The 13,856-nt window shown below is 40.8% G+C and overlaps 1 protein-coding gene across 11 annotated transcripts in view; it reads left to right on the top strand.

Annotated features, from left to right (window-relative positions):
- The window catches only part of LOC120565065 (discs large homolog 1-like protein), a 122,675-nt gene that overhangs the window by 87,075 nt on the left and 21,744 nt on the right, over window positions 1-13,856 (top strand). For 10 of the 11 annotated variants that reach the window (XM_039810395.1, XM_039810397.1, XM_039810396.1 and 7 more), the window contains one exon: window positions 9,081-9,195. In XM_039810395.1, coding sequence (XP_039666329.1) covers window positions 9,081-9,195 — 115 coding nt within the window. Of the gene's footprint in view, window positions 1-4,910; window positions 5,100-9,080; window positions 9,196-13,856 lie in introns of those variants that run through there. The other variant, XM_039810406.1, reaches the window with a different exon arrangement.

Here is a 13,856-nt window from a genome sequence, read left to right as displayed (position 1 = left end):
CTAGAGTGTGAAGCTTCGAAACAATTATCTTTGTCCCTTCTCTATAAATTGCTCTCACGCCCACAATATCTACTTGTCATACACAATTTATACATCAAAACGTAGGTATTTTTGTCTAGTTTCAGCCAATCTGCTCAGTTGTGTGATACACTCTTTACTTTTGGCTGGTTGAGCTTCCAAATGACAAGAGTAACACAACTGCCTCCATCCACTCTCCTGTATAACTTTCTTAGCATTTCCAAGCGAAATGCAGAATGAACCACTTTTTTAAATCGCTGATATGCCCACATTTTTAAGTTTATCAACATAAATTTTATACCGATACGTTCACAAAGGCCTTGTGGTGCTCAGGATGACGTCATTTGACTGATAGCAGTTATCGTTTTAGCAGCCTGAGCCTTCATTTGAGAGCTTGCTCTCAGTGTCTGAATTGCTGCGCTGTGCTACAGGAGACATATTAAGAGCAGGTGCGAGAGATCTCATCACAGACATCAAAGAGATGTTTATAAACATAGGCCCAGGCACTTAGTAACCATGACAACCCTTTCACAGACAGTCCACTTTAATACTGTAGTATTCAACTAACTAAACTAACTATGAACATCAGTCTATATCCTTTTCGTTCCACTTCTGTCTGTCTGTCTCCTTATCTGTCTGTCTCCCTCACTCCCTCCCTCTGTCTGTATCCCTCCTTCCTGTCTCCCTCCCTCTCTTTCTCTATGCCTCCCTCCCTCCTTCTTTCTCTTTTCTCTGTATTCCTTCCTCCTCTGTTCCCCTCCTTTCTTCCTTCTGTCTCTCTCTCTCTCTCTCTCTCTCTCTCTCTCTCTCTGAAAAAACTTTTTCGTGTGAGCACGCAAAACTTTTGTGTGAGCACATGAAAGCCATATTGATGTAGCCTGGGCCATGTAGCCTGGAGACACTGACAGCTAGAGAAATGACTACAGTACAAATCCAACAAACAAGGCTAACCTTAGTAGCTAGCGCTAGCTAGTATCTAGCTAGGACATAATGATTACATCTCCTTGGTTGTCTAAATACATCCATCGTTTATTTTGATAAGCATTACTAGTTAATACAATTCGTTGATGACTGTTGATGTCAATGACTGCAGGCTAACCTTAGTAGCTAGCGCTAGTTTGTGTTGTTGTATCTACCGGTAGCAACATGCACGTTGCTACTCTCTAGTGTCTCTCTAGCTTCTCTCTAGTGTCTCTTACAAGTATAGTTCGTTCTCATAATACATCCATGGTATACGTGACTCATGAACTCGCCGTTTCATTGTCTAAAATATACACTAACATTAAACATTGTGTTTTTACATGCTTATCTAAATAAACAATGTATGTATTATAATCATTATGTCGTGCTACTAGCTAGATACTAGCTAGCGCTAGCTACTAAGGTTAGCCTGCAGTCACTGACATCAACAGTCAACGACAATGTTCATTATAGCACTTCACTTTGGCATGTATTAATAAGTAATGCTTATCAAAATAAACGATGGATGTATTTAGACAACCAAGGAGATGTAACCGTTATGTCGTGCTACTAGCTAGCTACTAGCTAGCGCTAGCTACTAAGGTTAGCCTGTAGTCATTGACATAAAGAGTCAACAACAATGTTCATTCTGCAGATGAAGGTTTCGTGTGAGCACATGAAACGAAACTTTTTGATTTTTTTTTCTTCTCATGTCCCCTTAGGGGCTCCATACAATACAGAGGATCAGAAAATAAAACTGGATGTTAAAAAAAAAAATGTTTCAGTATTGACTTTTAAACATTATCTCCTCCTGTGCCATAAGTTTCCTAATGTGGGACTCGTAATGCCTGCAGGTTGACAGCAGTATTAGTCACCAGGATTACACACAACTGTCACAGACACACTGTCACACATACTGTACGTACACACGACACACACAGAGGCGGTGTCTGTCAGCAGTAATACTGAGGTGATGCAGAGGATTATCTTCACTTCTGTTAGCCTGCTTATTAAACTTTGTGAGTATGTGTGTGTGTGTTTGTGTGTGTGTGTGTGTGTGTGTGTGTGTGTGTTGTGCACTAGTTGTTAAGTAGAAGATTAACAGAAACTTCTATCTCTGAGCTTTCAGACACAAAGTTGTGGGAATATTATCTGCTGAATTACATACAGTAGAACATGCAGTAGGCTGCTTTCCTTTCTTTTCCTACGTCACTTTATGTATTGCTCTGTTCTTTCTTTTGTGCTCAGTTTCCTTCCTCTCCTTCATCCCTTTCCTTCCTTTCCACCTGTCAGCGCCTCCCCCCTATAGTGTTACTGGTGTCTGTGGTAATGGTCTGACTCACCACCCACACAGTGTGATTTGGGGGATTGGAGGCGTCACTTGTAACAGGAAGGTGACAGATTTGCAACGTTAAGCCGCTTCACTGTCATGCTAAGGCATTTATTAGCTGTTTTATTTTTTTAATTTAAACTTGAATTCAGGACATTTCTCTCTTTTTTATTTTCCCTTTTCCGGTCACTTTTTCTCTCCTCTCATCTCCTCTGCAATCTGATCCCGTAATCAATACCAATATAGATTACTGTACTGTATCATATCAATTATAGATGTGCCTCCTCCCGCAATGCTATTTTTAGAGCCTCATCGATTCTGGTACACGTTAACTACCAAGGATCTTTTTTATTCAACAGATCAGACATAAAGGGTATATGTGTAAAAGCGCAAGAGGGACATCGCACAAGAGGATTTTGATGACTTGCATGCTTCTTTTAATACGTCTAGTCTCTTGTACTCTGATATGTACATCCACTAAATGATTAAAAACTATATGTAGCGCACATAATGTTTTGGAAATGTAGATAATGAAACTGTATTACCCCCTTGGAGGAATTAGATTTTTGCAGCAGCAACAGTAAAAGTATTCACGCAGGAAAAATGAAGAAATAAAACGAAAGAATACAGAGTTAAATGTAAAGGTGCACTGTGGCGTTTTCTTGTAAAGTTAGTGTTACTCAACAAAAACACATTGTGTGTATCCATGAGGCCTGGCAAATGTTTCCTTGTTCATAAAACATCTGCAAACCCGATGCTTTGAATATTTTGAAATTGTTTACAAATGTGTTCGCCAGCTTACATTCTTCTTCTTCCCTACCTTTACTGACACATCGCTACATACCTTCTCTGCACATTACCGCCTCCAACTGTCCATCAGTGGAATTGCTTGAAATCAGATGCAGGTATCATGTGCTTGATACATACCAGATGGGGGCACACTCATGAAAACATTGCTCCATAGTGCTACCATTGGTCAAAAACTCCACAGGGTACTTTTAAATGTAACAAAACAAAAAAATATTAAAGCAGCAATGACATGAAATAGGACATAAAAGTCATTCTCCTTCCTGCAGGGAAGTAAAGAACGGGCAAGAGTATGGGTTATCTACAGTCCATACATGTTTCTACAAATATAGCTCTGATTCAATATTAGAAAGGGTGATCCAAAAGCAAACTATTGGTGCAATGCACACAACCCTAAAGATGAGATTGCACTGAAGCTGCACAATGCAGAAAAGGTCTCTGCCAGCTGCTGAATGGAGGAACAATGCTACTCTAGGGAGAGGAGAGGAGAGGAGAGGAGAGGAGAGGAGAGAGGAGAGGAGAGAAGAGGAGAGGAGAGGAGAGGAGAGGAGAAGTTAATGAAGGAAAGAGGGAATTTAAGCCTCAGAGCCATTAGTCTCTGTCATCACCCCTCCCCCACCTTTTACTCTCTGTATCCTCTTCTCCTCCTCCCATCTTCTCCCTTTTCTGTGTCTCTCTCCAGTATGTCTTGTCTTGTCTGTCTCTCTCTCTCTTTTTCTCTCCATCTCTAGCTTGCTCCTTAATCTGATAATGCTTCATTGAGGTGATGTGTGTTGACAGGGAACAGTTAGATGCTGATCACGTGAAACTTCATGTGTGGTCATTTCGATGTGTGATCCTGTATCACTCCCGGGGACTTTGATGTCCAGAGAAAGAGGTAGAGATAGAAATGTGTCTTTGTTTGATGGAACTATGGAAGCCTATAGCATAACCTGCAGACTTTGACTTGAGAAAAAAGTAAAAAAATAAATAAAGGGAGAAAATGAGTCTTAAAATAGAGACAGAAAGGTGGAGACAGAGAGAGGATGAGTGACAGATGGAGACAGACAGACATAAATCATGCAGAGCAGAAAGAGTTTAAATACTTAAATGAAATGAAAATTGCAGTTTACATATAAAATAATTGGAAAATCCATTTAATTTGAATTGAGGTTTTAATTAAGCATCCCAAAAATAAATATTTGAAATGCTTGGTCAAGCTTTAGCCTGTGTGTGTGGCATGCAGACTGATTCCCTGGGCCAAAGTAGGGCAGGAGAGCCTGGCATCGACTCAGCTTCCTGCATGAGTGACCTGAGGAAACAGTGTGTGTGTGTGTGTGTGTGTGTGTATGTGTGTGTGTGTGTCTGTTGGTGAGTGTGTGTGTGCGCGTGCATGTGTGTGTCTCCGCCCTACAGCAAGCTGCTGTCAAAGAGGGGGAGGAGCAAAAGAACGCACCAGCGAACGAGGGACAGAGAAAGAGAGGAGTGTAGTGGAGAGAAAGAGTTAGCATCTGTTGTTTCTGTGGCAGCTGAGCAACACTGGACTGATTTTACACATACAAACACACACACACACACACACACACACATACACACACACATTATCTTCTCTGTGCCACACTGCATACTTACACACACTTCTTTTCACACACACATTCACATCTTTCTGCTCTGGCTCGCTCACATGCTGGATCCGATGTGGAGCTGGCGTTAGATCTTCTCCATCATCTCTCTCTCTCTCTCTCTCTCTCTCTCTCTCTCTCTCTCTCTCTCTCTCTCTGTTTTACACACACACACACACACACACACACACACACACACACACACACACACACACACATCTCTGTTTCACACACACACATGCACATTTCTTTCCTCTCATTCACATACCGGGACTCTAAGCAGCAAAACCCCACTCTCATACGCACAAACACTTATCCGAAATCCACCGTACCGGCATCACATCGTGCGGACGTTGTTGAGCCTGCCTGTCTACCAGCAGCATGTGAGTACAGCTGTGCGGGAGTTTGGGAGAGACAGACCTGAACTGATTTACTTGTTAACATACTGCCTCTTGTAACACCATGGCATGGATAACAGTTTAACCCTTAACAATGCCTTTGGTGCAGGAAGTGTTTTGGGGAATTATGCTAAAGGTGTTATTGGACTGAAGACGACAGATGATCTGGTGACACGGTTATCCCTGTGATCAGTGATGCAGCATTAACAAGTTGGCTGCTACGCTGTCTGTGGTCTAATGACTCTCACAGTGTAAGAAATAATTAGTGATGTGGAAACATCTGTGGTTTAATATCAACAGCTTTTTTGTTCTCTTGCTGTGGTACTTTTGCTGTATCGCTGGATTTGTTTTTTGAGACTTAGAAAAGGTGATCGCGACTGCAGCTCTGACTTCTCAGCACTAGCTGTGGTCTTAAAGCACAAGATGATCTCCTACTCTTCAGGACTCAGTAACACTTATATCTTAGCTGCAACACAGTCTTTGTTTTCAGCGTTTCCTCTCATTGATAAACTGTTGCCTTTATTCTTTAGTCCACTGTATCAGATGTCTTTCTGCGATACATCTAAACTCAGTAACAGTCATATATCCATTTCCTCTCCTTCTCTTCATTTTGTCTTGTTTTCTCCCTCCCTCCGTGCCTCTTTGTCTTCCTCATAATCCCATAATGCTGCATCGAGGCAATGTGTGTTGACAGAGACGGTTAGATGCTGATGATGAAAGTTCACATGGTATCAGGTGATATTGATGTGTGTGATCATTCTATGGGGTGTCCAGTCAGACAAACAGAAATATGATCAACCAATTTGTAATGGCTTAGAGCTGAGATTGAAAATGCCGGACTGAGGGCAGCAATGACATTATTTAAGGTTAAAGCAAGAAATGAAATTCTCAGCAAAAGGGCATTTTGATCCCGAGATTGGAGGCAGTTGTGCTTCTGTGTGTGTAAGTGTTGCAATTGTGATTCTCTTCATGCTGTCTGCATGTAACATTTAGCATTGGATGTAGCGAGTTCAATACTGGACACATGCAGGTGAATCCTCTTGTCAACTAATAACCAATCCATCAAAGTTCTTTTTCCAGAACATGAAAGCATGAGATCGTGTTACTCTGAGTAGTGTGTGGCTTAGAGACGATTTAGTACAGTTTAGTTGTTCGTGTCTGTGTGCGTCAATGTGTCAGATAAATAAACACTTTGGGGCAAATCAGAGTTGATATCTGGGTGTTGTAGGCTGGTTTGTGCCCGTGTTCTGAAGCTGAGTGTGTATTCAGAGAGGTAAACAAGGTAATAAAAACAGAAATAGGGAGAAAAAAAACAGGAACCGTCAGGAGATCCTGCAGGTTCCAGGTGTGTGTGTGTGTGTGCGTGTATGTGCGTGGGCGCGCATGTGCGTGTGTGTGTTTGGGTGTGTGGGTGTGTGTGTGAGTGTGTGTGTGTGTGTGTGTGTGTGTTTGTGTGTGTGGGTGTGTGTGTGTGTGCGTGCGCGTGGGCGCGCATGCAGGTGTGTGTGTGTGTGTGTGTGTGTGTGTGTGTGTGTGTGTGTGTGTGTGTGTGTGTGTGTGTGAGAGTGTTTGGGTGTGTGTGTGTGTGTGTGTGTGTATGACCGTGTGTACCTTGAGTATGATTGAATTACTCAGGGTTAATTAGATTCTCTAGTCCTCAGCAATGGTTCACACACACACACACACACACACACACACACACACACACACACACACATACACACAGACAGACATAGGGACATCCTTCAGAAGGGCTTTTGCAGGCTTATTGCCAGCGGCGTAGTCATCCGTGTGTTAGTTCAGAGGTTTCTGGGAAGCTGTGTGGCGTTAAGTAGACTAGAGGACAGTAAGGTAAGGATTTATTACACACTTATCTGCTGTTTGTTCAGCCACTCTGAATTAAAAATATAAACATTTACTGACATTTTGAGAGAGCAACCTGCTTGATAAAAGTATTTTTTTTTTTTCTGCTAAAAGAAGCCTAAATTTAAAAAAAGCAACGAATGCACATTAGAGAACACATTACTTCATTTGTTTTTCCACTTTGTGCATTTCCATAAATAATGTACATTTATAATTAAAGAGGCACAATGACATTTTTATGACCACTAAAATAAAAATTGGTCAGAAACTAAAGTGTTTTTGCAGCATGTAGCAGGAGGATACTAAAAAAGCGCAGGGCTGCTTTGCTGAGTGTGTGAGCAAATGATTGCACTTTGCATTGATTGGCCAACTGGTTGCTCTCTCACAATTAATTACTTGTCATTCAAGTGAGATGGGGATGCAGTTCTTCCCGGCAATTAAAACTGGAATTGCTGAAAATGCATTGTTTTATTTGTGTAAAACATCAGCAAACACATTTGTAAAATTTGAATTTGCACAGGTTTGAGGATGAAACATATATTCACGTGTTGCAACATTACGGTTGCTGTTTTTCTGTTTGCATTGATTCCAGCTTTGTGTGTTTCCAGTAGGTTAGGTCCAGCCAATGAGTAAATATGAGCTAACTAATAACTCTTGCACCAATGATGCTGTCACACCACTGCTGAGCTTGAACGTCACCGTGTGAACTCATGTGCATGTATAATGTGACGCGTGTTCAGCGCAGACTTGCCTGTTTTCCACCTACAACACAACATGTGTTACAACAGTATTGTGTCAGTTCTCCTCACAAAGAAACAACTTGCTTTTAAATCATTGTTATTCTTGTAGTCAAACAGTATGTTTGACAAAGACTGAATCCCAATTTTAGTTCTATGATAGACTTATGAAACAAGTAGTGAAGGAAATGGTATGATAGCTTTATTCCAGACCTCTAAATCTCTGCCCAGCATTTCAAACTTGTTGTTCTGGTTTTTTTTTGTTTTTTTTTTTTTGTGTTCTCTTTGTTTCAGGAAGCTCCCAATCAACTTACTCCTCCTATTCAATCAGTGACACCTGATCCACCAACAACAGGCCATTCGCTTGCTTTCTCAGCCAGATAAACCAGTTATTTCCATGCACACTGCAGGATGGATTTATCTTAATAAATACATTCTGATATCGGCTTTCATGAATAACAAAACAGCATGTGTGTGTGTTTGTGTGTTTGTTTTTTTTTGTTTGTGTGTTTTGTTGTTTGTGTGTGTGTGTGTTTTGTTTGTGTGTGTGTGTGTGTGTGTGTGTGTGTGTGTGTGTGTGTGTGTGTGTGTGTGTGTGTGTGTGTGTGTGTGTGTGTGTGTGTGTGTACGTACGTATAATTGTGTAAATGTCTGTGTTTATGATGATATTGACATGGACCCAGTCTGATGCAACAGGAGTTAATATTCAGATCAAACAGACTATTAGATTATGGCTGTAGAGAATCTGTTGACAGCTCAATGCTTGTGTCTGCATGTCCATAAATGTGTGTGTGTGTGTGTGTGTGTGTATGTGTGTGTGTGTGTGTGTGTGTGTGCGTGTTTGCAATTTGTGTGTTTTTGTAGTGAAGCAGGGTAGCCCAACACTGAGACAATCCCTTCTGCGCTTGAACAAACTTCTTGCAATTTTCATCACATCTCAAAATGCATCTTGTACTTATTGTACCACAGCCATTTGTAGGAAATGTGGTTAACACGGTGTGCCAACCCCCCACCTCCCTTAAAACTGTTCACGCCTCTGTTCTTCTCTTTGATCTACAAACTGTAATGTGGTTTCTGAACCTCTGAGCAAAGATGATTGAAGCGTAAAAAAACCACTCAGCTGCTTCTAATGTGAAGTAACAGGTAGCTTGTAAATTAGATTTTCTATATTTCAACAGTTTGTGTATTTTTAAAACCTGTCACCTGAAGTCTGCTGGGTCTAACAGCATTTGTTTCTTTGTGTGTGTGTGTGTGTGTGTGTGTTGTGTGTGTGTGTGTGTGTGTGTGTGTGTGTGTGTGTGTGTGTGTGTGTGTGTGTGTGTGTGTGTGTGTGTGTGTGTGTGTGTGTGTGTGTGTGTGTGTGTAGAGTACAGTCGTTTCGAGGCGAAGATCCATGACCTGAGGGAACAGATGATGACCAGCAGTGTCAGCTCCAGCTCCACGTCGCTCCGCTCCACACAGAAACGCACGCTTTACGTCAGGTAACACAAACACACAGCGGTCAGAGTTGACTGATTGTCTAGTGTCCTTCGGTGTGACACAACTATTATAAGGTCTTATCTCGGCTATCTGCTTGACGTTTTGTGTTTGTGAGATGCTGAAAGAGAGGTTATCACGTTTAAAATCACAATTAGATCTGTCTGGCAAATACTGTCGAACACACAAACACATCCATTAGCTGTCAACTCGATTTTGTGTGTGTGTGTGTGTGTGTGTGTGTTTCTCTGTCCTCTTGTCCTTGCCTGTCCTGGTTGTTCAGGCTTCTCTGAATCACCCCGTCTATCCTTACTTTCCTCTGCAGAGCCCAGAAGCAGTGTCAGTCCTAATCCGACTACACTTTTGAGATCCTCTCTTCACAAGAATCACAGCATTTGAAGTATTGATTAAACGCTAGGTCGCTGGGTCCAGATAAGTCACATTGAAGCTCTTGGAAGATCAATACAATGGAAAACAAAGACAGGAAAAGCAGCTGTAATAATCACACTAATGATTTATTTCACTGGTTTTGCTTTAGGAAACATTTTAAGGTTGTATTGGTTACGATTCAACTGAAAATGAATTCAAAACATTTGTTGTTGGAGAGCAAATATCAGCCACAGTCTGTAATTTGAATTTGAAACATTTGAAGTTTTTCTAGATGTGTATTTCACTCTTGGATGAATAAAAGTGACTCCAATGAGCAGTCAAAGAGGGAGAAGTCACAATGATTTTTTATGAATACAGGCAGCCTGTTGGAGTTGTGTCAGGGGTTACGCCTTTAACAAGCAGCGGCTTGAACACTGACCCAGAGGAGGGATACATTGTTTGGGATGACATCCGGTTAAATATTCATTGAACTTTGTCAGTCATTTAGAAACACAAAGCCTCACAATTATATCTGTGTAAACCACATCAAGAGCACACTATCAACAGTTGCTTATTGTGTAACAGGATACTTTTAAAGAAAAAGGGTGAGAACAATCTAACATTTTTACCATTTTGGCTTCTCTGTAGGCTTGCTCCATTATCACTTGGAGTAATTCTGACTATTTGATTGTTAACAAAGAGTGCCATTTCAGAAGAGGCCTAGGTCAGAACTGTAATCTCAAGGGTTCAAGAACAAGAACAATTTGAATTTATTTTGACAGTCTTGCGCACAAAAAGGAGCAAGAGTTAAAGATATCTAGATGTCTTATAGAGGATTTTTTTCAAAAGTAGTAAACTGTGAAGAGTGTCCCAGTCATGACTAATAAACCTAAACTGGCTCTTTTTGACATTGTGACAGACTCTTGTGCCTGTAACATCACCTTAGGTTTGAGAAATGAGCACCAAAACATTCAGTGTTTGTTTCTATATCTGGTCCAAGCATGAAAGGAACATCTGACCTAAACTGTGTGCAAGTGGCCTGGAAGGAAAAGGCAGCAGCTGGAACAGAGTCACCTCTCTCACAGACTGAGTCACAAACGCAGCAGGGCTGGGCTCAGACTCTGTACAGGCAGCTAGAGGCCAAAGGTCACATTCAGCTCTCTGGAATCTGTAGTCCAACAAGTGTCAGAGATTTATCAGACTGACGGTGGGACAAGCTGATTGATTTTTATTGAATATGTGACTGAAATATGATTCTTTTTATTACATTGTTACGAGTGTGTTTAAGCCAGTGCCTGCGGACCCACAATCCTTTGTAAATCCTTGAATGACCTACTTGGCATACCCACCAAAAATATGGCCCATCCCCTTTGTGAACTATAGATTTCATAGAAAAATATGAGGAGACATTGCAGCTGCTTGCCGTCACCCTTAGTAAATTTTTAAGTAGTCACCCATAGGCATGACTATCATTAGCATAAATTAAGCATGCACCCACTGTTTTTATTTGGTTTTGGCTGAAAGTGAGGTAGAGTTTAGATTCTCTGCTCGAGCCCGAACTTGACCCGACCCACGGGCCGGGTCGGGCCAATATTTCCCGCCACTGTCCTCGGGCCGGGCCCTTGATCAAGCATTTGTGTTTTTTTAATCATTACTTTATTAGCCTAATTGGTTGGGGAGAAAGCTATGCCTCTCCAGCTTCTCCCGTAGCTCTGGGTAGATTTCCTGCACTGACTTGAGTGTGAGGTAAACTGTGCTAAATCGTGTTTCACCCATCTGTAGCACTGTCTTTGATAATTGCGCAACCAGGCCAGATTGTTTCAGATATCTCACGAGTCCTTTAGCAGCAGATATGGTCTCTCCTATGTCCGGTGCGTTGTCAGTCAGTGCGTCGTGGCAAAGGACAGTATTAATTAGGTAATCGAGACAAGAAAGTCTCCTATATGGCTCCAGGGCTTTGATTATGTTGCTGCCTTGGTCTGTTACCCACACTATTCGGCTGGAGTTTTTTTTTTTTTACATTTCTTCATTCGGATCCATTTGTGATCCATTCCATTCTGAATAAACAAACAACGCTGTTTAGCCTGCATACATTCGTCCTTGTTGCATTATTCGTTAAGATAATTCTAAACAGATAATTCTAATTCTACATTTCTGTAGTTCAAACAACTCAGAATTGTAGTTGAGAACGTCAGGTATAACGGCTCACATATTAAAAAACTGTCTGGTTTATATCGGGCTCGGGCTCATGATTACAGTTAATGTGTCGGGCCGGGCCGGGCTCGGACACAACGTGCACGGGCTCGGATAGGGTCGGGCTTGATTTTTTGGGCCTGATCTAAGCTTTAAAGTGAGGAGAAATGGCCACCACTAATTTGATTAAATCAGAAGAAGCCTGCATTAGCATATTTACACATTGATTGTTTTGATATGCTGAAAAGCATTTGCTGCATTTGAGTGAAATGGTGCAATAATAATGAACTTTTTTAGTTTATTAAGTTTATTTAGCTATAACTACATTTTTTGCAAAAAAAAAGAGGAAGGTTATAGTATTTTAAGGCAAATTTAAACCTATAGTGTGCAACAATTTATTTTAATGAATGTCCATTACGTTCGAGCCATTGCCAGATGAGTTGATACAAAGCTAATTAAGCCTATCGGCTCCACACAACTCTCTCTGTATTTCTCAGTATGGCTATGTTCACAAAATGTTGACGTCCAGCGATTTTCGTGCAGAAGCAGTCAGCTTTGGAGACGAAGAGGACATAAAAACTACAAGATAATTACCTCTTCTGAAGAGTCCATGTTTTTTAATCCACCGTTTCCTCCTTGAGCTACTAGCAACTGGTGGGGTATGGAGTGGTGCGCGACCACCGAAGGATTGCGTCACGTGGACAGCGTTGTTGTCATTAATTAGAATTCCTCATGGGGGGGGCGACAGAAACTACGCACTATAGCTTGAACAATTGTATACACATATCAAGTTTTTTTTGCGCAATGAAAAAAAAAGTAATCTTTTCAAGGGTGACCCTGTTTAGAGTGCCATTACAGACACATGATTGCTGGTATATATTTTACAGAACAATAAGAAAATAGAGTCAATGTCACATAGAAGAAAGAGCAACATTTGTTTTTTTAAACTGCTCTTATAGTCAATAGTAACAGCAGGTTCACAGACGAAAAACTAAATGAAAGTCAGCTCCTTATTAAGTCTCCCGCATGAAACGTTCAGCTTTAAATCATTTTGTAGTCAGTTCCATAGAAAGATAGCAGGGGACATAAAAGCGTACTTATGCTTAATTCAATCCTGAACAAACAGATAATAATAATAATAATAATAATAATAATAATAATAATAATAATAATAATAATAATAATAATGAAAAAGTCTGCAGTCATGCTAGCAACTCTGTAAGGTTATCCACTCTGTGGCACATCAGATGTTAACTATGTTCACCATCTTAGTTTAGCATGTTAGCATGCTAACATTTGCTAATTCGCCTTAAACACATAATACAGAAACCACACGTTATTACTTTTGCAGGTATTTGTTCAAAATCCAAAATATTGGACAAATAAAAATTCTGACTTTATAATAACACTAGACGAGGTGTTATTACTATTCATCCTAAAGGGTTTTCTGGACAAAATGTCATGCCAATAGTCGTTGAGATGTTTCAGTCTGGTCCAAAGTGGTGGAGAGGCCTATATTGGCATCTCTTGAGCCACGCTGCTAGCATGTTATAAAACAGAGCACTCTGTACCTGACTGTATAATTTTGGACTTAATAATGGATCTTAATGACAACGCCGAGTTTTGTCAAAACCAGGCCATGATCATTTCAAGGTTATATAGAATAATGTATTAAACCTCCCCAACAGCCCACATAATAAATCACTGTTGTAATGAAGTTCCTGTATCTGGTTACTGCACAAAAATGACCAATCAGCATGAAATATGAAAAAGGAGGGCTCAGACTGGCAACTGATTGGTCGAGGCAAGGCTGTCGGTGCGTGACAGATTGGGGCTGTCTGGTGCTGAGTGTGTGTGTGTGTGTGTGTGTGTGTGTAAGTAGACTAACCTTTTCCTAGAGGAAATGTCACTGAGGCAATGTGACATATGTACGATTGTCCTTTGTGTGAAAGGTGTGTACGTGCGTGTGTGTGTGGCTCGATAGCTTGGCATTGTAATATACTGTGCAAAGATCCACCTGGAAAGTTAGGGATAGCTACAAAGTCTTTTCATTTTTGTATTATTTTATTCATGCAGCTGCATATTGTGCATATTAGCATTTCTT

Source organism: Perca fluviatilis, chromosome 9, assembly GCF_010015445.1.
Source record: "Perca fluviatilis chromosome 9, GENO_Pfluv_1.0, whole genome shotgun sequence".
Lineage (NCBI taxonomy): Eukaryota > Metazoa > Chordata > Actinopteri > Perciformes > Percidae > Perca > Perca fluviatilis.
Note: the sequence above shows the minus strand (reverse complement) of the source record. Positions and strands in the feature narration are given on the sequence as shown.